At 42.3% G+C, this 26,985-nt stretch overlaps 1 protein-coding gene across 1 annotated transcript in view; it reads right to left on the bottom strand.

The window, feature by feature from the left end:
* The window catches only part of PSTPIP2 (proline-serine-threonine phosphatase interacting protein 2), a 68,506-nt gene extending 43,698 nt beyond the window's left edge, over positions 1 to 24,808 (bottom strand). Inside the window, exon 1 of the mRNA XM_081149860.1 lies at positions 24,648 to 24,808. Within this exon, the coding sequence (XP_081005986.1) occupies positions 24,648 to 24,680 (33 nt within the window). The 5' untranslated portion in view covers positions 24,681 to 24,808. The remainder of the gene's footprint in view (positions 1 to 24,647) is intronic.
* Between the last annotated feature and the right edge of the window lie 2,177 nt (positions 24,809 to 26,985).

The raw sequence follows: 26,985 nt of genomic DNA, 5'->3' as shown, positions 1-26,985 counted from the left end.
GGATCAGGAAGGCAAGAATGAAACGCCACCCTGGGTCCCACTCCAGCCTTGCTCTACAAGCCCACAGGTGGCCCCTCACTTCCTACAGCCCTCACTTGGACACCCTGTCTAACCGGGATCCACACTTGACATTTGCACATGTCTAAATGTCCCTCCCGTTGAGCCAGCAGGTCAACTAAAGAGGCAACTCTACTCGAATGAAAATATAAGCGAAAGTAAAACCTGCGAAAGTAACCGTGCAATGCAAAAACCCCACGTAGGAAAAACAACGAGTAGAAAGATGTGCATCAAAATGTTGAAAACGATTCTCTTCTTAGCACGTTTCTGTTTTCTAACTGTTCTATAATATATACTTTTATAAAGTGAGGTCTTTCCCTCTACCTCCATCCCTTAACGATGGCAAATTGAAGTCTCTCTTTTCTCTCTCATCTGTTCCCAGGAGCCACTAAAATAACAAATGATCCATCGCAGCAACAGAAAATAGGGAAGGGCCAATGAGGAAGCGGCAGATTTGTAGAAATCTCTGTGATAGAAAAAGCACGTGGGGCTAGATGGACAGAGGTGGGAAGCCAGTATTCCAACCCACATAAAACGGAGAAGAAATTCCGCAAGCTTTCTCAACAAAGCCCTGGAAAACCCCAAGTTCAAATCAGCAGGGATTGAAACTGAAGCGGTCATGCCGGATCAAGAGGGTGTCTGTGGGACACGGGGAACCCAGCCAGTGCCCTGCCCCACTCCGAGTGGAAACAGAGCAGCTGATTCTCACATTTGTGCCAAAGCCACAGCTGGTAAGGGTTCCACCCTGCAGCAGGCTCCTAGCAAGGACATGAAGACCAGAACTGTCCCAGGGCACCACCAAAGCTTTCACAGTAACAAATGAAAGAAAAATAAAAGGCTTCTACACAGTTCTAAAGACCTGTAAATTCCCTTCACTTCCAGGGTAACATCTTTCCCACTTTCTCACTCCAGACAGAGGCAAAAATATCAGAAATTGTCATTATTTCTAGATGATACAAGTATCTATGTAGGAAACCAGAGATATCAAGTGAAAATCTAGAAACTAAATAATTTTTAAAAGCAATAGCTTTCTTATATGTCAAAAATAACCATTAAAAAATGTAATTTAAAATATAAAATCCTATTCACAGTGTCAACAGAATCTATAAAATACCTAGTAATAAGACTTTTTGAAAGAAAAGTACAAAACATTACCAAAAAATACAAAGATATATTCTAGTCCAAGATGGAAAAATCCAATGTTGAAAAGATTCCATTGTCCCCAAATAAATCTATGAAGCTAAAATAATTTCAATCAAAATCCTAATACGTTTTTTAAAAATTTAAGTTCATTCTCAAGCCCACCTAGAAAAGTAGAGCAATAGAAATAACCATAAAATGTTAAAAGATAAATGAGTGAGGACTTACCCTACCATATAAAAACAGGATAAAGTAGCCAAAAATTTGTAAAGTATGCTACTGACATTGATAATTGATAATCAAGTAAATAAAATACAAACAACATTCCAGAAATGGCTTTATGTACACATGGAAATTTAATATATAATAAAGGGAGAATTTGAAACCAGAAATGTTATTGTGACAATGACTCCATTTTGCCAAAAACTAAACATAGAGCACTTTCTAACATCATACTCTAAAATACCTCTGAGGAATTAAACTTCTAAACATGGAAGTCATAAACATGTAAGAAGAGATATAGCCTGGTCCGTGTGGCTCAGTGGTTGAGCATCGACTCATGTACCAAGAGGCCCCCAGTTTGATTCCTGGTCAGGGCACATGCCCAGGTTGCAGGCTCGATCCCCAGCGCGGGGCATGCAGGAGGCAGCTGATGGATGTTGATGCATCGATGTTTCTATCTCTCCTTCTCCCTTCCTCTCTCTCTAAAATCAATAAAAACATATTTTTTTTAAAAAGAGATATAGAATGTATATATATTTTTAATCGAGGTAAGAGATTTTTTTAAGTACGACTCCAAACTTAGAAGATGTGAAAGAAAGACAGATTAGCCTATTCTGAAAATGTAGTTTACCAAAATTAACCCCATTTGAGATAGAAAGCTTAAATAGGCCAATGTCCATAAAGGAAACAGAGGAAGTAATCAGGAGCAGAAAAAAAGAAGAAAAAAACAGAACTGGATGTTTTCACAGGAGAATGGAATTCTACGAAACCTTTAGGGGAAAAAACAGTATTCTTAAGGTCCATAAATTTATTGGAAATGAAAGAGACCGATATCACTTAAGAATATTAATCAAAAAGTACTACATAAAATCTTAGCAAAAAAAATCTAATACCACATTAAGAAGAGAATAAACTGTGACTAAGTGTAATTTATTCCAGGAATGCAAAGTTGGCTCAACATTAGGAAATTTATTAACCTGATAAACCATTTTAATAAATCTAAGAAGAAAAATCATGACTTCCTCTGTAAATGCCTTTGTGGTAGACTGAATAATGAACCACAAAGATATCCAGGTCTTAACTCCTGGACTTCATAAACTTTATCTTATAAAGGAAAAAGAGTCTTTGCAGATATGAATAAGGTAAGGATTTTGAAATGGGAAGATTACACTGGGTTATCAAGGTGAGTCCTAAATGCAATCACAAATGTTCTTATAAGATGGAAGCACAGGGAGATTTGACAGAGAAGAATAAAAGACTTGTGACCACAGAGGCAAAACCGGAGTGATGTGGCCACAAGCCAAGAAATGCCAGAAGCCGCCAGAGGCTAGAAAAGACAAAGAATAGATTCTTCCCTAGAGTCTCCAGGAGGAGCACAGCCCTGCTGACACCATGATTTTGTTCTTGTGATATCGATTTTGAACTTTTGGCCTCCAGAACTGTAAGAGACTAAATTTCTTTTGTTTTTAAGCCACCAACTTTGTGGTAATTTGTTATGGCAGCCACAGGAAAGTAATGCAAGGCCAGAAAAACCTTTGGCAGTATTCAGCACTCATTCCAGATTTTAAAAGAAACTCAAGAAAATAGGAATTGTTGGTACTTTCTTAAATTGATTAATATATAAATGCTTTATGCCTGAGGCCAGTGTCTTACTTAAAGGAAAAACACTAGGGGAATTTGCAGTAGGGTGGGGAACAAGGCAAGAATGCCCTTACCTCCACTACTTTACGCTGGAGGTATTAACCAATGCAATTTGAGATGATAAATTGATTAGAAGCATAAGAGTTGTGAAAGAAATAAAACTATCTCTGCAGATGATGTAACACAAACGAAAAAATATTCTTTGTTCTTGTCTAGGATGACTCAAAGTCATTAAAATGTCAGTTCTTAGTTGATTTATAAATGTAATGCTATCCCGATAAAAATATCAAATTATTTCTTATGTAGCTAAATAAAGTTCAGATGGAAAACATAGAAATGTAAAAAGGGCTAGGAAAATAATGAGAAAGCAAAGTTATAAGGGAAAGGCAGCCCTAACAAACATATAAAAAACATTTTTAAAAATATTTTTAATGATTTTTTTTTTTTTTTAGAGAGAGAGGAAGGGAGAGGGAGAGAGAAACGTCAATGTGAGAGCAAAACATAGATCGCTGGCCCCAACCTGGTCATATGCCTTGACCGGGAATCGAATCGGCAACCTTTGAGTGCACGGGACAAAGCCCAACCAACTGAGCCACACGGGCCAGGGCAGTCCTACCAGACATTTAAACATATTATAAATCCTCCATAATTAAAACAGTGTGGCACTGGTGCAGAAATAATCAGACCAGTGGAGTAGAATATAAAGTTCAGATATAAACCCAAGTAAACATGAAAATCTAACATATACTAAAGGCATCATCTCACACCACTGGGCAAAAATGAACTTTTTCATACATGGTGCTGGAACAAGTGTTAGCCATTCAGAAAATGATACAAATAGATCTGAACCCCCACACCATACACAAGAATAAATTCAAAATGGATCAGAGATCCAAATGTAAAAACATAAAATCATACATGTACTGAAATTAAACATTCAAAATAAGGCTCTCTATGACTTAAAATCCAAATATGATAAAGAAAAAGAGTCATAAATTTGACCACTTAAAAATAAAAAATTTTTCATAGCAAAAATAATAATAAACACATAAAAAGATAACTGACAAAGTAAGAACAAACACTTGCAGCAAAATCACAGCTAAAGGGCTCATATCCCTAATATTTAAAAAATTCTTTAAATTGATGGAAAAGGACCCCCCCCAAAAAATGGACAAGAGGTGTGAACAGATGATTTACCCTGTGTCTGTTCCTTAAATATAAAAAAAAAGATATGCAACCTCGCTCATAAAAAAAGAAAAAAGGGAAATGAAAACTTAATTGAGATGCTATTTCTCACCCATTGGAATGGCAAATTTAATAAGTATGACAACACATTCTGCTGACAAGACTGTGGAAAGCAGCTGCTCTCCTATATTGCTGGTGAGAGTGAAAACTGGTGCAAACTTTAGGAGAGGGAATCCAAGAGTCACGTATCTGTTTACCTTTTGATCCAGCTGTCCCACTTCTAGGAATTTACCCTGAAGAATTATACACCACCAACAAAACCAAAATACATCTGCACAGGTTATTCACTGTAGTGCTATTTGTAACTGCAAAAATTTGGACCTAACCTAAATGATCATACATTAAGAGAGTGGTTGATAATCTATGGCATGCCCACACAATGGAGTTCTGTGCACCTATAAAAAAGGAATGAGTACTATCTCTAAGAACTGATCTGGACTAATTTCCAGTCTATATTTTACAGTGGAAAAAAAAGGGGGGGCAAAAGAATAATAGCAGTGTGGCCATGAAATCTGGAAATACAGGCAAATATATACATAATAAATGATTCATTGCTACTACATTACAAAATATGTTCAATGGCCTCATAGATGTTCAGCGTGTTACCCTCGATGAGCAATGCTTGGTAGAGTACATTCTGCAAAACAGCTACGAATGTGGCTCATGAATGCGGCATTCCTACCAACCCCCTGCACGTGCATCTTTGAAGCATTGCTCCAAGTGACTCATGTTTCTCATTTTCATTGAATAATCTTTGTCACTAGCATGCCCCAGAAGTAATCAAGTAATCGGTTCTAAAATATAAAATAATATGCATGTTTTCAGACTTTGTAGTCATTCTGTGTGGTATACTACCTTTGATATGAGAAAGAAGAGAAAATATATTTACCTGCTCACTTGTGCAAAAAGACATACAGGAAGAATAAAGCAGAAAGTAAAGAAATCAGTCACTAACAAGGGGGAGGTGAGATCAGAGTGAACACAACAGGGAGTGGAATTGGGATAGAAGGAATGGGGGAAGGTGATGCTTCTCTAACTTTTGAAATGATGTTAATATTTTACAGAATGGAAAATACTAGAAACAAATATGCAAAGATGGAGGGAACCTCTAACATGGAATACAAATAAAAATAAATGAACCTAATCTCATTTCAAATTTAAAAAATAATTCATTGAAGGAGAAAGGAGAGAGAGCTTACATGATATTTTGACTACATACTCTCTGCCAAGACAGAAAGCAGTACACATGCTAAACTCTAGCTTGTTTTCCACAATGGTATGGGTTAGCTATTCTGAAACTACTTTCTCTGTATCTTAGGACTGAGTAAATGAATACATATTGGATAAAGGGCTCATATCCCTAATATTTAAAAAATTGATGGAAAAGGGCCCCCCCCCAAATGGACAAGAGATACCAACAGATAGTTTACTATGTATGTGTCAGTTCCTAAGGTTTCCCTTAGAAAAGGGAGCAGTGGCGTGCTAGAGCTGGGTCACTCCTAAGTGACAACCAACGGTGCACGTCTCCCTAACTCCTCTTCAGTGATGTCATGCTGGTTTGAAACTGGCCATGGAGAGAATTTTTACACCATGGAAATTGGCCAATGCTGCAAATTATAATTTTAAAACCACTGGAGAGCTAGTTGTTAAACATTTACCAGCACATCACTGGAAGGGACTGGGAAATATAACAAGTGAGGGGAGATTAGAATGACTCTGTGGTGTTGGAATGGAATTAGGCACACATCTATTTCCTCACTCTGTCAGTTAAGAAGGCAGGGCCTAGAAACAATGACATCCAAGTGGCAATCACCACAGCTAAAGCACAAATATTGGTTTCTAAATACAATTCTCTACTGAAGGAACCAGGGTGCTTTGGAGAAATGGCAGATTCCAGGACTGGAGCAGAGAAATTATCTATTAAGCCTACAACATCTTGTGCCAGAAAACCGGGAGTGCTCAAAGAATGATGGGAATATATCAGAAAGACACAGGATCTGGACATAAGATCCAGTTACAGAGACTCCCCACTGTCCAAATCTAGGACAATTTGAGCATCAATATAAAAAATGATGGTAACATATTATAATCCATTAAATAAAATATGAATCCTACTAAGGGTGGGGTTGGGGGGAGCTCTTCTTTACAGCAGAATGCCAACTTAATTATGTAGATGGAATTAGAAAATCACTATACAAAGACCTGTACACGAATGTTCATAGCAGTTTTACTTGTAATAACCAAAAACTGGGAACTGCTTTATTTGTAATAGCCAAAAAAATGTCCATCAGCAGGTCAATGAATGAACAAACTATGATATGTCCATAAAGTGGAATATTATTCAGTAATAAAAAAACTAATACACACAAGATGGATAAATCTCAAAATACTTATGATAAATGAAAGAAGCCAGGAAAAAAAACAGTAAGTACTTCCTATGCTTCAATTATATAAATTTTAGAAAATGCAGCTAATCTATTGTGACAGAAAGAACATCACTGGTTGCCTAGGGAGACGATGATGGGGTAAGAGGGATTTCCAAGGGCAGGAGGAAACTTTGGGGGAGATGACCACGTTCACTACCTTAATTGTGGTGACGGTTTCATGGGTGGTATACACATGTCAAAATCTATTAAACTGTACACTTTAAACTTGGGCAGTTTATTAGATGTCAATTATTCTTCATTAAAGTTGTTAAAAACCTTTAATTACCATTTAGCAACCATCTTAGTAATAATTGATCCAGGCAAGAATCATCAATAGATGTTAAAACTAATGGATGAAGGTTTGAGGAAAGGGGTATGTTTACATAGCTTCAAAGTATCTTCCAGTAAACTACTTATTAAATACAAAGAGGAAAGCATTCATTTTAGAGTGAAAACACCTAGAAACACCACTGTGGTGTTTTCTAACACCTAAGTGTTAGAAAAGTGTGAAGTGCTAGGTGTTTTCTAACACTTAACACTGTGGCCTAAAGTGAAAAATGGCCCCTAAATATGCCCTCCACTTGTTCCCCAGAACCTGTGAATTATGTCTCCTACTTGACAAAAAGAATTCTACAGATTTTGTGATGGGGAGATTATCCTGGATTATCCAGGTAAAAACCAGTGTGATCGCAGCGTTGCTTATAAGAGGGAGACAGGAGAGTCAGAGTAGGAAATGTGATGGACAGGTGCAGAGGTGGGGGGGAGGAAGGGAGGGGGAGGGGGGAAGAAGAGAGAGACTTGGAGATGTTATGCTGCTGACTTGAAAATGGAGGAAGGGGCCAGAAGCCAATGAATGGCAACAGCCTCTAGAAGCCGGAAATGGCAAGAAAAGAGTTTCTCTTCCAGAGCCTTGATTTTAGCCAAGAGACTTCTGACCTCCAGAACTGTAAGATAATAAATTTGTGTTATTTAAAGTCACTAAACTTGTGGTCATTGGTCACAGCAGCAACAGGAAACTAGCACAACCACCTTAACCAAAGGATCGAAGTTACCACTAGGACAGGACAAATAAACATCATGTTGCCCCCTGATATGGAGAAAAACACAGCATCACTTCTGTGAAATTCCTGCCCAAAATGCACAGCCTGAGGCTAATCATAAGGAAACAAGCAAGCTCAAATTAATGGCATTCTACAAAATAACTGTCCTGTGTTCTTCAGAAATGTCAGAATCATAAACACAGTGAAAGACTAAGGAACTCTTTCAGATGAAAGGAGACTGAAGAGACTTGACAACTAAATGCAACCCAGAATCCTGGATCACAGATGCTTTCTTCTCTTACTATAAAGGAGATTATTGAAGAGATTTAAGTAGAGTCTACATTCTATCTAATAGTTTTGTAGTATGTAATTATGTAAGAAAATATCCTTATATTTAGGAAATGTACAATGAACTATTTGAGATAAAGGGAAATCATGCCTGCAACTTTACTTTTAAATGGTTCACTAAAATAAATGTGTATATAATATTTAAAGTATATACATATATATCAGATATATTATGTTTCTAGATATACAGATATCTATAAAGACATCTACCTCCTAATCCCCAGAACCTGAGGATATTTTTGCCAACATGACAAAAAAGGACTTTACAAATGTGATAGTGAAATCGTGAAGAACATGTGAAGATAGAAGATGTAAAGTTAGGGATCTTGAGACACAGACAGAGAGAAAACATTAACATTTGAGGAATCTAAGCGAAGAGTATATAGGAATTCTCTATGCACTATTTTGCAACTTTTCTGTTAATCTAAAATTGATAAGAAGAATTAACATAGTTAAAATGTCCATACTACCCAAAGCAATCTACAGATTCAACACAATTCCTATCAAAATACCAATGGCAGAGCACATCTGTCATACTTTCAACAATAAAAATAAATTAAAAAAAAAAAAAAAAAAGATATCAATGGCATATTTCACAGAACTAGAACAAATATTCTGAAAATTTGTATAGAACCACAAAAGACCCCAAATACCCACAGCAATCTTGAGAAAGAAGAACAAAATTGAAGGATACCTGATATCAAAATACATTATAAGGCCATACTAATTAAAGCAGCATGGTACTAACATAAAAACAGAGACACAAATCAAGGAAACAGAATAGAGGGCCCAGAAATAAACCCACACCTATATGATTAATTAATATTTGACAAAGAGGGCAAGAACATATGATGAAGTAAAGATAGTCTATTCAATAAATGGTGTTTGGAAAACTGAACAGATATTTGCAAAAAAAAAATGAAACTAGACCACCTTCTTATACCATACACAAGAATAAACTCAAAATTGATTAAAGACTTAAATGTTAAAACTCAAGACCATAAAATCCTAGAAGAAAACATAGGCAGTAAAACCTCAGACATTTCTTGTAGCAATATTTTTTCTGATATATCTCCTTGGGAAAGGGGGACAAAAGAAAAAATAAAGAAACAGGACTACATCAAACTAAAAAGGTTTTGCACAGCAAAGGAAACCATCAACAAAATGGAAAGACAACCCACTGAATGAAGGACATTTTAGCCAATGATACACCTGACAAGGAGTTAATATCCAAAATTTATAAAGAACTCCTACAACTCAACAGCAACGAAAAAAAAAATCCAATTAAAAAATGGGCAAAGGACCTGAATAGACACTTCTCCAAAGAGACATATGGGTGGCCAAGAGACATATGAAAAGATGTTCAACTTCAGTAATCATCAGAGAGATGCAAATTAAAACCACAATAAGATATCACTTCACACCTGTCAGAATGGCTCCATCAACAAATCAACAAATGACAAGTGCTGGCCAGGGTGTGGAGAAAGGGGAATCCTTGTGCAGAGTTGGTGGGAATGCAGGCTGGTGCAGCTGCTATGGGAAGCAGCATGGAGATTCCTCAAAAAATTAAAAATGGAACTGCTTTATGACCCAGCAATTCCACTTCTGGGAATATATCCAGAAAAACCTGAAACACGAATTCAAAAGAATATATGCAGCCCTATGTTCATTGCAGAGTTATTTACAATAGCCAAGATTTGGAAGCGGCCCAAGTGCCTATCAGTAGATGAGTGGATAAAAAAGCTGTGGTAGCCCGGCCGGGCGTGGCTCAGCGGTTGAGCATCGACCTATGATCCAGGAGATCGCAGTTCAATTCCCAGTCAGCGCACATGCCCAGGTTGCGGGCTCGATCCCCAGTCGGGGGTGTGCTGGAGGCAGCCGATTAATGGTGACTTATTGGTATTTCTATCTCTCTCTCTCTCTCCCTCCCTTCCTCTCTCTGAAACCAATATATATATATATTTTTTAAAAATCTGTGGTACATTTACCCAATGGATCACTACTCAGCCATAAAAAATAAAAAAAATAAAAAAAAGGAACTCTTACCTTTTGTGACAGCATGGAGGGACCTGGAGAGTATTAGGCTAAGTGAAATAAGCTAGTCAGAGAAAGACAAATACTATATGATTTCACTTATATGTGGAATCTAATGAACAAAATAAACTAACAAACAAAAAAAGAAATAAAAAAGGAAGTTGCACAGATGAGTCCATAATAACTGAGCTCATATTTGTTAAGAAAAATGTATAGCTACATAGTATATAACTGCAAAGACAGAAGTCTGGAAAGAAGCACACTGAACATTGGCTAGTGTGAACCTCTATTTCTGCACTGTTTAGGTTTCTATAATATAACTGGCCATAAAACTAGAAACAACTTCATATTTTACTAAATAGAAATTAAATTATATTATGTATGGTGAGGTCATAGCTTTGTGAAAGATGATTTTCCCTGTGCATGAGATTTAGATGCCAATGTTCTGAAAGTTGGCTAATGTTCAGCCTTACCCACCTAACCTTGAACATGATCCAAATCTCTGTCTCTCTCGTTATATTCTTAACATGATAGAAATGCATAAATGCAAAATGTGTTACTCAACTGATAACGTTCAAATAAATGCAATAATCTCCAAATTTGCACATCGGGCTGATTAACTCAGGTTCTGAGAAATCACACCAAGTAATCCATTTCTTTATTCCAGAAATTACTCATCCATGTCTCAGTGATTCAGCCTTCCCTGCCCCCTGAAATATGCGACTCCTGTTTCTACTTGTTCCTACTGACTCTATAAAATTGTTACATTTATGTTGTCCTTGAGGGGGTTTTCCCCAGGTTTAATTTAAACTTAAACTTTAGGTTTAGTTTGTTTTTAGATTCACCACTGCCATCCACTGAGGCCAGCCCCAGGTTCAGTATATTTCAGGTTTTCTGTACTTCCTCTCCATGACTAGTGAGAATGAGAACGTTTTTATATTCAAATTTAAGACTTCTGCATGTCTAAAATGTCAAGGTTTTAGAAGCAAGTTTTAGAAACAGGAAGTATTTCTCTAGGACACGTTCACCTCAATCCACTGCCTTGTCTCCTTCTCTGACTCTCTAATTTTTACCCAGCTTGATCCAATAAACACCTTGCATGAATTTTGAGCACAAAGGATATTCAGGCATCTTGGATGTGAAACACATCCAAGATAAAATGACATTTCAACTGAGCTAGATCAATAAATATAACTCATCAAAACTAAATCTCAACTAAATTGAGTTGAAAATATATGTCCACACAAACGTGATTGTTTATAGCAGTTTTAGTCATAATTGCTCAAAATCGAAAGCAACCAAGATGTCCTTCAACAAATGAATGGATAAACAAACTGTGGTACATCCATACTATGGAATATTATTCAGCAATAAGAAGAAATGAGCTAGATCAATAAATTCCTCCATGAAAAGACATGGGAAAATCTTAAATACATGTTGCTAAATGAAAGAAGTCAATCTGTAAAGGCTGCATACTGTATGATTCCAACTATATAACATCCTAGGCAAAGCAAAACTGTAGGAAAAATAAGGGCGGCAATTGCTGGGGGTTCAAGGGGAGAGAAGGAAGGATGAATAGGGGGCTTTTCAGGTCAGTGTCACTATTCTGTACGATACTGTAACAGCGGATACATGGCATTATGCCTTTATCAAAACCCATAGAAAGCAAAGAATGAATCTTAACGTAAAGTATGGGCTTTAGCTAATAATAATGTATACATAGTGGTGCAGCAACTGTAATAAATGTACCACACTAATGCAAGATATTAATAAGGGAGAGGCACTTGAAACTTGTTTTTAATTTACAGATTATCTGATTCTTCTACAAGAACACTGAAATCACTCATAATTTAGAAAACCAGATATAAGTGCCATTTATATGCTTTTTAAAAAAATACAAAAGCGCCGATTTGCAGGAGAGAAGGCTTTCTAACCTGCTGCTCCTTATCAGAATCATAAAATGCTCCTTCAACAGCGTATATAGACAAGCTATACAAGTATGTGTGTAGAATCAGGTACACCTGGAAAATCCTCTAGAAACTTACTCTATATTTTTCCTGGGGATTTGAGGTGCTAAGGGAGGGCCTTTTATGTTGTATATATATTTCTTGCTATATGTGCATCTGAATCATTTTGCTATTGTACAATGAACACGTGTTAGATTCCTGCCTTTTAAAAGTACCAATAAAAATAAAAAACAAATGACCCATTGTGTCCACAGGTGGTTCTGCTTACAGGCCAGGCCGTAAGGAGAGGTCACTGAGTGGGTTGGTCTTGTTGCCAGCATGTGTGGGAGCTGGAAGGGTGAGGTAGGGGTCTTTTCTGGACTTGAACCCCCATCCTCTAGCCAGGTGCAGCTCCCTAACGAAAATGCTGGCCTGCTTGGCACAGGCAGGTGGCAAGGCCCTTCCCCTGCATGTAGGTCCACGTGCCTCTGGGTCTGTTACTTTTATTCTACTGTCTGAACATGTGCACTTGTTCTTGTTTGAATAATTAATTTTTCTAAAAAAAAGGTCTTTTAATTCTTTACTTTCAAAGTTATACATATTTTACTTCTCTTGTTCTAAAAATTCCTTAAAATTTTGAAAGTGGTTTCCCCTCATTTTCATTCATTATCTCAATTTTTAAAATTCATTTAACTGCAATAAAACCTACAATTTCCTCATACTAATGCATTACTGCCAATTCCACCTCCTCAACACAACTGTAACTGATTTTATCATCTGGGACACAGGCTAGGATGGGGCTGCCCAGATATTATTATCCTCACTGCACAACAGGAAGCTCAAGCCCAGAGTGGTTAGCTGCATGGCTTTGGGCAAGTCACTCACATAATTTGAGGTGGAATGGAATGTACACTCCAAGTGACACATAGCCAGGACCAGGAGGGCTGCGACTGCCCTTGGCTGGTGACCTCTCCCTCCCCTCTTCCTGTTCTCTCCTGATCAATCCCAATTCAGTCTAAATAGCTGCAGTCTTGTACACTCAGTCTCTTTGGGGCCCTTTGGTCTTTCAGGGCTTCCAACTTCCCCATCTGAAACCCTTCTCACAGGACTTTGGCCCTGGGCTTGTACCCGGCTGAGCCCTTTGGCCCTGGTGCCTCTCAGTTCTGCTTCTGTAGAAGGGACCATGTGACTCACAGGCAGGTGCCCAGACCTGCAGCACATCTGGTCCCTTTCAGTCAGAGGTGAAGGCACCTGAGAGGAGCACCAGGGTCCTTCATAGGCAGACTCCCTGCCCACGCTGCCCAGGAAAGGACAGTACCAGCTTCGGTCAGCCAGGGAGAGGCCTGCCGGCCAAGACAGTAGTCCTGGGCCATGGCTAGTCAGAATCAAGGCCAACCACTCTTACGAGCAGGAATTATGTGGGAACCCTGATTAAACAGGTAGGTGCTAACACAGGACAGGGAGATGAGGAAGCCGAGCTGGGGACAGACAGCCCACAGGACTGTTCAACTGTCCAGATCTGGCCATCCACAGAAGTGCTGACCAAGGCCTGAAGTAAATACTTTTTATTCTGGAGAGCTTAGGTCTTTTTGGATACCCTAGGTCAGAACCTGGATCTCTGGGGCTGAAGGAAGCTGAGTGCCCAAGTTTGATAACAAAGGACATATCCTCAGAGCAGATTCCAAGAGGCTGGGCAGCCTCAGCCTGGAGCAGTGAAGGAACTTAGGCCTTGGTATTTTTAGGGTTTTCAGACATTTGTGGCCGCTTGTGAACCTATCACTTCAAGCAGCTATTCTTTAAATAGAAAATGTAATCTTCCAATAAGAGGAGGGATGCAGCGCTGCGGGGCAAGAGTGGAGAGGAAAGACCATGGCAACAGTCTTCTTGGCATGTCACCTTGCATCCAACTCTCAGCAAAACTAAGCCCAAAAGTTAACCAGAATCCTGCCCCTCAGAGAGCAGCCAAACTCCCAACTATTTCCACTCAAGCAAGACCTTCAGTTAGTGGTGGAGTCTCTGTCACCCTACCCTAAGCAGCTTATTCAAATATTCATTCCAGCCCCATGCCATGCCATACCCTCCCTTCCCCATCTTATTGTATGCCCAGTGCTATCTCAGCACTTTTTAGGGACTGCCCCCCCATCGCACCCGCCTAGCTGGGCCTGCCCCAGAATCTTGCCCTGCTAACCCACTCCTTTTAGTATGAGGAGAGTAGGTCAGCCTGTTCCCGATTACTGTCACACACGTGTGTTTGCCCCTTAACAGGAGCGTAGGCTAGAGGTCCGCACAGATCTCTGGCTCCACAAATGTCAGAATACCTAAGGGCTCCGACACAAAGACAATTAAATATTGAGTAATATTCTGACCACAGAAAAGTGGAAAACATGAAAAATAATAATTCAGTGTTTATCAAGCTTTCAGTGCAAGGAGGACTTTTAAACCTTGATGTGTAATAGATGAAATCACAAAAGATGAGCTCAACAAACTTGACTGTATAAAGCGTTTTTAAAGTACATATATGTGTTTAAGTATAATTACCATTTTACAGACCAGGATTCTAAGCTTAGGAGGTTGAGTAATTTGAACAAGGGCACATCCCTCAGCTTGAAAGAGCAGAGCCAGGATTCCAGCCCAGGTGTGTCCAATGCAAAAGACTGTGTGCCTGCGGTCCACCCTTCACCACTGCACTGTATTTACAGGAGGTTAGGACGTGTGAATTCCACAAAAAGCTGTATACGCACACGAATATTCAAGAATAGATATTCAAATACTGGTAGTCCATGACAAAGAATATCTTTACCATTTTTTAAAGTTTACCTAGGTGTTTAAGCAAGGCTTGAGAAAGGAAACAAAACCATTTGTAAAAGAGGAAATACAACAAAGAAATAAAAACACGTTCACTCTCCCTGGTGGATTAAAAACACAAGTAAATTTTAAAAAAGGGCTTCTGTCGTGAGTGGCACACATGGGGCAGCTTGATTGCTCTATGTGCAGAATTGACATCAAGAGATTTCAGAAGCATAATTATTTGGTACCTGGGCAGCTGGTCATCGTTGGTCCTGGCACCCATGAGAAAAAAACACGAAAAACAACCACAAATGAAAGTTTAATAAGGTGCCCATTTTTGCTGATTTAATGAGAAGGGGGAAAAACCTCAATGGCCATGAGTAATGCTGTGAAACTGGTAACTTCAGATAGTATTAGGGACACTGAGACTATATCTCCCCCTTAGGAAATCAGTTTGGTTCTATATGTCAAAAGTTTTTAAATGTTCTGTTAACAAACGCTCTTGTCAGTCATTCAACTGATACTACTGTGAATCTATTATTTGCCAAGCACTGAACCAGGTTCTATTGGCGTAACCAGACAGCAGTGTGGATCTTGACACCAAGGATGGTCCTGCCAGCCCTGGAATGATCCGCTGGAGACATCACATACATGAGAGAGAAATACACATTGTCCTTGCGTAGGCCACAGTTGTTTTGGGTTTTTCTGTTACTGGTGGCCAAACCTAACGCTATTTATATAGAATGTAAATGAGCTTTCACCAGCTGATGACTAGTGTCTCTCTTAACAGAGTAGGAGGCAAGGTGATCAAAACAGAATGAGAATCTGGGAGGGAAGTGGAGTAGAGTGGAAAGGTATGAAATTATCATCGTGGAAAGAGGGTGTGATCTCATTAGAGAAACATCATAAAACGGCTGGGCAGTGACAAGTTGTTTCACAAGTTTTCAGAAATAGATACTTAAAGAATCCAATTTTTAAACACCCTAGAGGAATGAAGATGTGCATCACAACATTATTTATTGTAAAAAAAAATTCAGAAATGACATAAATGCCAAACTGCAAGAGAATAAGTTACATCACATCATATTTGTTAAATAGTTATTAGGAAAGTAAATAGCAACAGAAAAAATAAACTTATGGTATTTTATTATCATCCGTATATTTATTATATTGAAACAGTGGAATATAAAATGATATATACACTATTATTATGACCAAGCATGGAGGGGAAAAATGGGGGAAGTACCAAATTACTAATAACAGATTTTAAATTTTCTCAATTTTGTTGACTTAATATTAAAAACTATTATTTTAAAAATAGCATGTGTGATTCATCTCCTTGAGTAAGTAATAGTCTCTGAAAGGTGAGATGTGTGTGCCTCTCTGTGTGACTCATAGCAGCTACCACGGGGCTGGTACTCGACTTCATAGACTGCTGAACTGAACTGCCTGAAAGTCCACATGACTGGGGAAAAACATTCTTCTCTTCAACCAGTTGTGGTGTTTTCTCTGTTGGTCACAGGGTCTCTCACCAGATGGTGAGCACAAAGTGCGTGGGTTTTGCTCTTTACATGGGTGCTGTGCCCCTCCTGCCTCTCCCATGGGTATTGGGCTCCTTCTGGTGGAGCCAGAGCCCGACCTTGATGATATCAACTTCCCACATACAAGATCACCAGCCATGATGTCACAGGGGAGCAGGTTCTTTAAAAGCATGGAATGACACTTCGGACTAAAGGGAGTGCAAGGACAGAGTGTTTACTTGAATGAGTAACCTCCATTCACTGCTACATATGGGTCTCGCTGTTCCTTTATTTGTTCACTTTGATATTTACTGAGTGTCTGCTACAGTGGCAGGCACCGTGCTAGGTACGATACATACAGTGCTGTACAGGGCAGGCACACCTCATGCAGCTTACAGTCTCATGGAAGGGGGGTAAAGAGGTAATTACAATACGGTGGATTGTCTTACGGTAACAGGATGCCATGGAAACAGGCAGCAGGGGCAAGCTACCTGGTTAGCTGGAAACAATAATTCACTATTTGGTAATTGACTTAGGAGTGTGCAGCTGAGTAGTGTCGGGGGACGGTGGTGGTAAGTGCAGAGAGGCAGGCCAGACTGGGTCAGGCAGAGCCTGGTAGGCCATGGGCAGACCTTTAGGCTCCAAGGAAGGCCATCGGAGGAATTTAAGCAGGGGAGAGATATTTTTATCATTGACTTGTTTTTAAGAGCTCTTTAGATGACACAGGATCTGGAAAACAGCAGCTCCAACACATGAGAGCACTAAAGGGAAGCGCAGGACGGCAGCTGTGCAGCAGGCCTGGAAAATAACCAGTCCAGACTGGGATGGGGGCAGAGGGCTCCAAGAAAAGGTGTCCAAAAGAGGACGGGGGTGGGGAGGATTTTAAAAAATACCTGTTATGCTGGAGCATTAAAAACAAAACAAAAAAGGCATCTCTGATAAAGGTGAATAATTTACAGAAATAGAAAAACCCATCCTAAAATTTACATGGAATCTCAAGGGACCTTGAAGAGCCAAACAATCTCGAAAAAAGAACAAAACTGGAGGACTCACACTACCTGATTCTAAAACTTGCAAAGCTATAGCAATCAAAACAGTGTGGTACTGGCATAAAGACAGACATACAGACCAATGGAATAGGATAGAAAGCCCAGAAGTAAATCCTCACATGATTTTGAACAAGGGTGCTGTGGAGGAGAAACTGTTCCATGACGTGACACTCTCTGTCCTGCAAGCTGAACTCAGGCCAGAATGAAGGCTGCTTTCTGCAAACGTGTGAAACTGTCTGATGGTAATCAATGTTCATTCTGACATAAATCAGCACTTCTCCTTTGCCTCCTACTACACGCTGGTTCCTGGAACAGATTGTTGGCCTGACCTGGTCAACAATGTGAAGTATTTTCCCATACCTGATAGCATTCAGCAGTCTTTCCAACAAATGGTGCTGGGAAAACTGGGTATCTACATGCAAAGGAATGAAATTGGATCCTTATCTAATACCATATACAAAAATTAACTCATCCTGGCTGGCGTGGCTCAGTGGTTGAGCGTCGACCCATGAACCAGGAGATCACAGTTCGATTCCCGGTCAGGGCACATGCCCAGGTTAGGGGCTCGATCCCCAGTCGGGGGCATGCAGGAGGTGGCCCATCAATGACTCTCTCTCATCACTGATGTTTCTATCTCTCCCTCCCTCTCCCTTCCTCTCTCTGAAATCAATAAAAACATATTTTTAAAAAAACACAAAATTAAGACTTGTAGGAGCATTTTTATAATAAAGTAATTTCGAATTTTTCTTTGTAGATAGATCACGCACCTCCGAGATACAAATTCCTATACACAGTGAGCACTTTACTTAAAATGAATACTTACGTTAAATTATAGATGTCAACGGCCATATTTGAACAGGGAGCTTGCAGACTTTATGATTGTTCCCAAAAATAGATAATGATGAATGTTAGGGATTTGCACATTGGGGTTTTAAATTGCCTTGTGCTGTCCTTTCACAAACAAACGGTGCAAAGAGTTTAAGACAGGAGCATCGCACTGACTGGAAAAAAACTTTCCTCTTCTCACGAAAAAACAAACAAACCTCTGTCAGATGTGTGGAAATCTACTTGATCTCTATCTAACTTTCAGCCCCAAATGCACAAAGTAAGATAAAGAAATCCCAAAAAGCAGGCTGACGACAACTAGCCAGCAGTCTACTGTGTCTTTGAGAAATCTGATTTTCCTGCTTTCCTTACACACAGGGTGCTGGGAAACAAGCCCAGGAGTCTGAGGCAGGTCACAAAGCTTTGCTGGAGGTTGTAAGGCTCACAGCAGCTGTCTGAATGCCAGTGTCTGAAATCTCTGCTGCCTGATTTCAGATGGTTCTGCAATCTTCATGGATTTTCATAATATGTGAGGGTTTTTAATTCCTGGTGACATCTTAACTTAAAACATCTTCATTTATTTAGCTGGAAATTTTTAATAGTTTGATATTTTAAAAAAATTACAATGGCATTCTATGAAGCTAGCCAACAGCTCCTCTTATTTAAAGCTCCTTTTTTTTAAAACATTGCCTTTAATATTGATTTTAGAGAGAGAGGAAGGGGGAGAGAGAGAGAGAGAAAAACATCAATGTGAGAGATCAGTTGCCTCCCATGGGCAATTAGAATGTACAGGAAAAACCAGAATGAGGGTCTAATCATAATACACAGTGGGGCAAAAGTAGGTTTACAGTTGTGAGTACACAAAACAGAGTTGACTCTTGTATTATTATATTAATTGTATTATTTTTCCATACAAACAACTGTAAACCAACTTTTGCCCCACCTGGACTCTACTTAGTTGTTGTTGTTTTAAATTCTCACCCAAGGAGTGAGGCTGTTTTTTCCATTGATTTTAGAGAGAGTGGAAGGAAGGGGGTAAAGGGCGGGGAGAGAGAAACACTGATGTGACAGACACGTCGACTGGGTGCCTCCCACATGTGCCCCAATCGGGGGTGGGGATGGGATCTGCAACCCAGGTATGTGCTCTTGACTGGGAATCAAACCCAAGACCCTCTGGAGCACAGGCCGAAGCTCCAACCATTAAGCCCTGCTGGCCAGGGCTAAACTACTTAGTTTTGAAATAAACAATCTTTACATGTTGTGAAAACATAAATAGTGAGTACACTGATTTTCATTATAAACCTTTTGGAAATATTTGGATTTTTAAAGCACGTGCTTGCATTATCTGACATTTTAAAAAGTTTGTTAACTCTTCCCAGCCAAAACCCCTCTATGCCTCTCTAGTTGTTCAGGTATATATATATATATATATATATATCAATCTCAATAAGATATATATAGCAATAAGAATTTTTTATTTTCCTTAAAAGATAGGTCTATGCCTTTCTTCTTAAATGTTTAAGAAGATAAAATAAGAAAAAAATATTATTACTATTATTATTTTTAAATCCTCACCTGGGGATATTTTTCCATTGCTTTTCAGAGAGAGTGGAAGGGGGGGGAGAGGGAGAGAGAGAGAGAGAGAGAGAGAGAGAGAGAAATATTGACGTGAAAAAGACACACCTTGCCTCCTGCACACAAATGGAACCAAGAACCCTTATGTCCTCAGGCTGACAGTCTAACCACTGAGCCAAACCGGTTGGGGCAATTTTGATAATTATTTTAAAGCTATATTCCACTGGCAGCTCTAGGAGAAGAAATTGGAGAGGGGCAATCATCAATGACTTTACCTTTCACTTTGCCACTAGGCCAGATAAAACAAAATAACCCTCGTGGTGTGTTTCTGGGGAACCAGTTTCCAAGAAAGAGTATTTTAAAAAATTAAAGCAACAGCCTTAACATCGTACAAAATAGCACATGGGGTCAGCATAAAGAGTCTGTGTGATAACCTGTTTTCTTTTTTATTTAAAAAAAAAAAAAAGAAGAAGCCTCCCACGCTAAGCCAGATGCAGAACCAGCTTAAGTTCTGGTAAAGCTGCAGAAGGACAAGATTCCAAACTGGTCAAAGGTTTGGAGCAGAGGGACAGCCCTGGAGCACCCAGCAAGTTCAGACAGCCGCAAGACTTCCCAAAGCTCTCTGCAGCTGCAGGGGGTTGGGGGAAGAACACCGGTCTGAGCCAAGCACCTTGAGAACAGAAAGGCTGGGTCAAAACAGAATCTAGAGAACATACAGGGACAGCTTGGACATCAAGCGCAAATGAGGAATGTGGGACTCTCCTGGGGTGGGAGGACATCTAAATCTTAGGAGGAGGCTCTCCAGTCACCCGTGCATGTCCACATCAGAAAGACACTTTTATCTGATCATGCCAAAGACAGTGATTTTCCCTCCACTGTGGCCCAGTCATTTCCCTGGAGCTTTGGAAAGCACAGCCATGGTCACCACCTGTCTTATTCTGGCAAGGCACCTTCCACATTAACCAAGACAAATTACACAGCATCGCTTAGAAACAACACACAGGCGTGCTTCCTGTTAGGCAAACTCAGTTTTAAAGAACATAGAGTATTCCCCTTCTCAAACAGATCCACCAAAAGGTTCCTTTAAGCATTTCCATGGAGCATTTTAATAAGATTGTTTATGAAGTATGTGCTGACTCATACCTTTTCGGGAACATCTACCCAAGATGACCGTGGTCCTCTCAACTTCCACGGAATGTTCTCTTAGGCCTGTGATGGCTCTTTCCTGGCTGTAGCCCTATGTCTCTGCCTCTTTTTCTTTGACCCTCTCTCCTTCTGCCTAAACACAGGCATTCACCAAGAGTGCTTCTTTGGGGTCTTACCTCTTCATTCTTTCTCAATTGAGTAACTGTTGACCACTTCACTTCCTTTAATTGTCACCTCGGTGCTAATAATAGCTGACAATCACAAGTGCTCCTTATGTGCCAGGCACTGTACTTATCTCTGACCTCAGCCTCTCAACAGTCCTATGGAGCAGACACTTATTATCTGCATTTTTATTCATGGGAAAATGGGAAAACTGAGGCTTGGTGGGTGGGCAGCTGAAGTAACTGCCTAAGGTGCCCAGGTAATAAAGGGCAGACCTGGGATTGGAACCTGGCCAGTCCACCTCGTAGACTCCGCTGATGACACTTCTGTACTTCATGCAATATTCCATGCTCTCTCGTCTGGACACCCTTTCCAGGGGGCTGAGGCCATCTCCACCAATCCCCCAGTCCCAGAATGTTGACCACCAGTCATCAGAGAGTACTCGCTGACGTTTGAACTGGTTGTTGAAACACTGAAATACTTCCAAATCCTGCCACCTGGTACCCTGTCCCTTCCCCAGATCGTCCCCTCCCCACGTCCAGCAACCCTGGCACGGGGCTGGGGGCTGAGAGCTGGGGAGCGGGGGCTCCGAGATGCTGCTGGCCCGGGTTCTCACCAGTGCTACTCATGTGGTTAGATATTGCTAGTATCACATCTGCCTCCCCCTCTTTGTCTCTCCACAAACCAGTTCCTCCTCCTAACTTCCTTATTTCTGGGATCCCCACCTCATTCTCCACTTCACTGTGCACGAGCCCTTCTTTCCTCTTCCCTACTGCTCACCTGCTCCTGGTGGCCCCGTCCTATGGCTTTGACCTCTTCTACCTGAGGCAGCTCATCCCACCTGTGTCCTCCCTTCCCCCTCCCCATGGTCTCCACCCTGGAACAGGCCCCTTCTAGCCCCTGCCCAGCTTCCTCGGCCCCCGCTGGGCTCTCCCTCCTCCTGCCCCTTCCTCCTCCACATTCTTGAGGCCAGGCATTCAAAGACAAAGCCTCACTCCCTCGCCTAACCAAGGTGGTGGGCTTACCCTGCCCATGGCTCCCCCATTTCTCTTATACAGAGAAAGCTTTTCCATGAATATGAATTAAATTCAGCCAGCTGATACCCACTTAAGTTTCCAAAGTTTCCTACCTTCTCCAATCACAACCTGCCTCATGAAAGTTATTGCCAGCCCCTCAGTACTCCCTCAACAGCCTTGCCTCCCTACCCCCTGAGAGTGTGAAAGCCTCACAGGCAGCCTCTGAGGTCCCCAACAGTTTCCCATCTGCCCCTCTCTTCCCAAGTCCTGGCTAACTGTCCCATCTGCCTGACTCCTGAGCATCCAATACAAGGCACTATGGCAGGTGCTGGGGACCCAGCTGATGGTGAAACCCCTCCAAGAGCTCATGGTTGGAGCTGAAGAAGAAAGATATATTCATATGAAGGTCCAATGGTGACCCGCCAACTTCCTCTGATACTGCCATGGAAGACAGACATGCAGACAGCTACGCTGGGAAAGATACTCTTACTGAGCACCACCTCCTTGAGGCACTCACTAAGCATTTGGACCATGCAATCCTATTCCACTATTTAATAGCTTGAGGACCTTGAGAATGTTGCTTAACCTCTCTGCCACTCAGTTTCCTCATCTGTAAAATGGGATAGTAAGTAAGCTACCACCATAGGGTAGTTGTGAGGCTTAAATGAGTAGTATGCATTTAGAACAGGTTTTCCACAGGCTCTGTGCACAGTAATATTAGCTATTATTGTTTTTATTATTTGACATAAAGTGTGATAGCAAATTAGAGACAGAAGATAACCTTTGAAAACTATCTCTTGGGATCTCAGATACCTTTTTGAAAGTATTAGCCCAGAGTGTTCTCTCCCCCAGACCATGAACTAACCTCTAAGTCCCAACCCAGACCTAATTTCTGTCCCCTCCCCTAAGCACATCTGCAAGGATGCATCTGAAACAGCTGGGAGGCTGCCTTACTGTGGCCTGGGAGCCCTCTGAGGATGGAGACCTCAGCTCTTACCCCATCACATGCCCTGTTGGCCTTACAAATGCACTTTACTCACCATTCGGCAACTATGTGCAGGGCACCCACTGTAGGTCAGCCTGTGCAAGGGCGGTGGCATTGAAAGCCAGCACAGGACCTGTCCACAAGGCGCTCACGTGTTTGTAGGCCCCCCAAATCAAAACTATAAACTAACAAATGCTAAGAAGGACCAAAATGTGTGCCAGGTGAGAGGTGACAGAGCCTACTGGGTGCAATCAAGAAAGGCTTCCTTCCCTGAAGAGGTGGCATCTGGGTGTAGATCTGAAAACTAGGTGTCACACTTTGTGAGTGAGAGGGGGAGGCGGGTCTCTCTGCCCTTCTTTTCCCCACAATGCCTGTTGGGGGACCCAAAAGTCCTATATTCTGCCTTAAAAATTCCCAGAACTCCTCACGGCGCGAATGTGAGGTCATTCACCTTCTCTGTGTAGCTCCACAGACCTGCACCCCACAGGTAGGCAGTATCCCAGGAGAACCTCAAAAGCCCCCTAGGAAAAGGGACTTCACAAGGCAGGATATAGACTGTCCCTGAGGCCACAGAGCCAGATTTCTCCACCCAGCAGCCCAAGGTAGAGGACAGGGAGCTGTGAAGCAAAATGGAGGGCCAGCAGGTCCCAAGTAAGGCGCTGGAGCCACTTGGCAGCTGCAGGTCACTTTGAGGTGTGCTGACTCCTGCTCCTGCTCCTGCCCTGAAGGGATGAGAGTATTCCTCTAAGTGCGGGGGGTACACACCCTTAAGGGGCACCTGAGGAGGGAGAAGGCTGGGCAGAGGAGGGTGGGGGACAGCCAGGCCTGTTGCCTCCTGCTCGAGCCGGTCCTACCCAGCGTGGGTGCCCCCGCCCCCAGGGTCTCGCACGCGTTGGCCTCGCTCTGGGCTGGGGCGGAGGCCTGGGGGATGGGAGGGGCTCAGGAAACAGGGCTGCCTGACCGGACTAGGCTTCTGCAAGAGACCCCCCCCCCCTACGGTCTGCAGGGGAAAGTCGGGAGCTAACTCGACTCTCACAGGCTGTGCATCTCCACGGACCTGGAAAGGACCATCCCCTGGGGGGTGACCGCCGCTGCCAGCCCGGCGAAGCTCAGCCCTGGTCCATGAACCCAGGTTCCCCAAAATCCGCTCACGGCGCAGCCTCTGGGGCCATCGGCAACTCTCCCCGACGGGCCGCCCCTCCCTTTGGGGCTCGGTTCTCCAACTCTATGGGGCTCGGGCCACACCGCCCGAGGGGGTCCTTGCAGCCGCGGGCACGGGCGGCACAGGACACCGGACTCGGGGACTTGCGGACGCGGGGTGGGCTGGGCCGCGGCAGAGTGGGATCCTCCGCTGGGCGTCCGCTCGGGTTCTGCGTCTGAGCGGCAGGACCGGGTCCCCAGGGCGCCCCGGGCGCGCGGCGCGGCGAACGGTCGCGGAGTGGTGCGGGCCTGGGGCGCCCGCCCGCGCGCCCCACGGACTTACCCAGAAGTTCCCCTTGAACAGTGAGCCCGTCATGGCCGGCGCTTGGGCGGGTGGGCAGGAGAGCGGAGCAGCGAGGGCGCTCGGGGAGGCCTGGCTGTCACCGCCCGCGGTCCCGCAGCCCGGCTCCCGACCGTCGCCGCCCCTGCCCCTGCCCCCGCGGGAGGTCCGCCCCCAGGCCCTAGGCCACGCCCAGTACCGACGCCCCGGCCGATCGCTCCGCCTCCCGCCGCGCGGGGACCTGGAGCCCTGACCCCGACGTGTGCAGACTGCTGCGGTGTCAGGCAACAGTCAACAAGAGAGGCCTAAAAGCCCCCACCTTCAGGAAGCCTCGGATGATTGGAAGGAACTGGTCCAGTTGCCTGCACGAATCCGCCTCTCTTCCCGCCCACGAGCCCCCTCCTCCCTCGACCGAATTCCTCGCAGAGAAATCCAGGCTCCTGCAGGCGCTGGAGGAGCCCCTGGCCTGATCTGAGGGTGGTCGCGTGGGCCGAGGGTCAGCTCCGTAAAGCCTGAGGACTGACAATGCCAGCGGTCGCGAGAGGTGTAGATGCTTCGGCGAGCCGTGTTCCCCAGGTGCCCCGCTGCGTTTTAGTCTAAAAGTCACCCAGCGTTTTAGTCTAAAAGTCATGGAAAGGTCATCCATACCTTCCCCCCTTTGATTCTAGGTCCCTCACTGGGGTCTTAAAGGGCGTCCAGGAGCTCAGGTCCTCCCAGACCCTTTTCCATTCTCAAGACCCAACACACTCACCACCAATCCTACTCCAAGTAGGAGCCCAGAGCTCCCTTCCTCTTCCTCCACTCTCATAACACCCTCATAAAAACAGTCCCAAGGCAAGTGGGACCCATCCCTGCTTTGTAGCAATACCGAGCCCTGTGCCCTGAGCCAAAACTGAAGCCCAGAGAGGCTGAAAGAGTAGCCAGAGACCACAATGTATTAAAGGGATGGAGAGCTGGGTTAGAGCACTCCCCTTCTAAACAGAGCCAAAGCCAAAGACACTCTTAGGGCAGATCTACTCAAGGACAGAGGATGAAGGTCAAGGGTGCCAAGGCTGAGCGCACAACCCCAAGCCTAGAGAGAAGTTTGCCTCTTGAGCAGGTTCTAGCTCTGTCCAGACACAGTGAAATGATTTGAAGGACAGCTAAAATGTTGTTTGGTAATCCCATCTCCAGTCCCACCACTACAAGGCTGGAGAGGTGGCCTCCAGCCCTGGGTGACTTCAAAGGCCTGCATCCATTCATCTGGTTGTTCAATTCTTTGGAAAGCAGTGAGGTTAGAAAGAAGGGAAGACTGGCAGCACCATCAGGAGGCAGCAGAGGCCTTGGGGGGCACCAAGAAGACAGGTTAAACCTTAGCAGGAGGGGTATGAAATACTGCAAACTGGAGAGATGAAAGAAGCTGATGGGCCAAAGACAGGACCAAGACTTTTCCTGGGAGTTTTGAAGATTTTGGAACAAATAGTTTAGATATAATTCCAATTGTCTAACTTTATATATATATATACATATATATATATATAATTTAAGTCTTAGAAAGTCCTACAAGCTTTCATGGTACATTGTGCTTGATTTTCAAGGCTCCGGTTTCAAAGATCCCTGAATTCTAAATCTCTCCCACCACCTGGTGGCAAGATTGCAAATTGCAAATGTTTTTCGAAGCTGCTGGAAAATATTATTCATTCCTCAAACATTTATTAAGTTCGTCACCTGGACAGGTGTTGAGTGAAAAGACAAGTAAAATGTGTACTATATTCAAGGGTCTATGACAATTTGGGGACATTTTACTAACAAAGTTAAATAACACTACAGCAATTATGAAATAATGAAATTTAATGGTCAATACATTTAAGATAACCCATTAATATTTTGACAGTCTCTTCCAATAATATATATTTGCATCATTAAGCTTACTGTACATAAAATTTGGAGTCTTGCTTTTAAAAAAAAAAAATTTAATCATTGATTTTTAGGGGGGTGGGGGAGAGAGAAACATTGATCGATGTGAGAGGTTGATCAATTCCTTTTGGTGCACAGGACGCTCCAACCAATTGAGCCACACTGGCCAAGGTGGAGTCTTGCTTTTTTAACTTAATGTTTCATAAGTATTTTCTAAAGTCCTTAAATAAATCTTTCCTAACAAAATGTTTGATAGCAGAGTGCTGGCCAAAAAGAACACTCTTGCAATGTAAAATTGAAAATCTTTGTTAAGAGAAATTTGGCCATGCCATACAAATTTAAGATGCACCTATCTCTTGACCCAATATTTCCATGTTGAAGAATTTACCCTCCAAATACATTCCCCCATGTGCAAAGTGAAATATGTATGCAGTTAGTTATTCAT

The sequence above is a fragment of the Miniopterus schreibersii genome, assembly GCF_964146895.1.
Source record: "Miniopterus schreibersii genome assembly, chromosome: 10".
NCBI classification, from domain to species: Eukaryota; Metazoa; Chordata; class Mammalia; order Chiroptera; family Miniopteridae; genus Miniopterus; species Miniopterus schreibersii.
The sequence above is the reverse complement of the archived record's forward strand: the minus strand, read 5'-3'. Positions and strand labels throughout refer to the sequence as shown.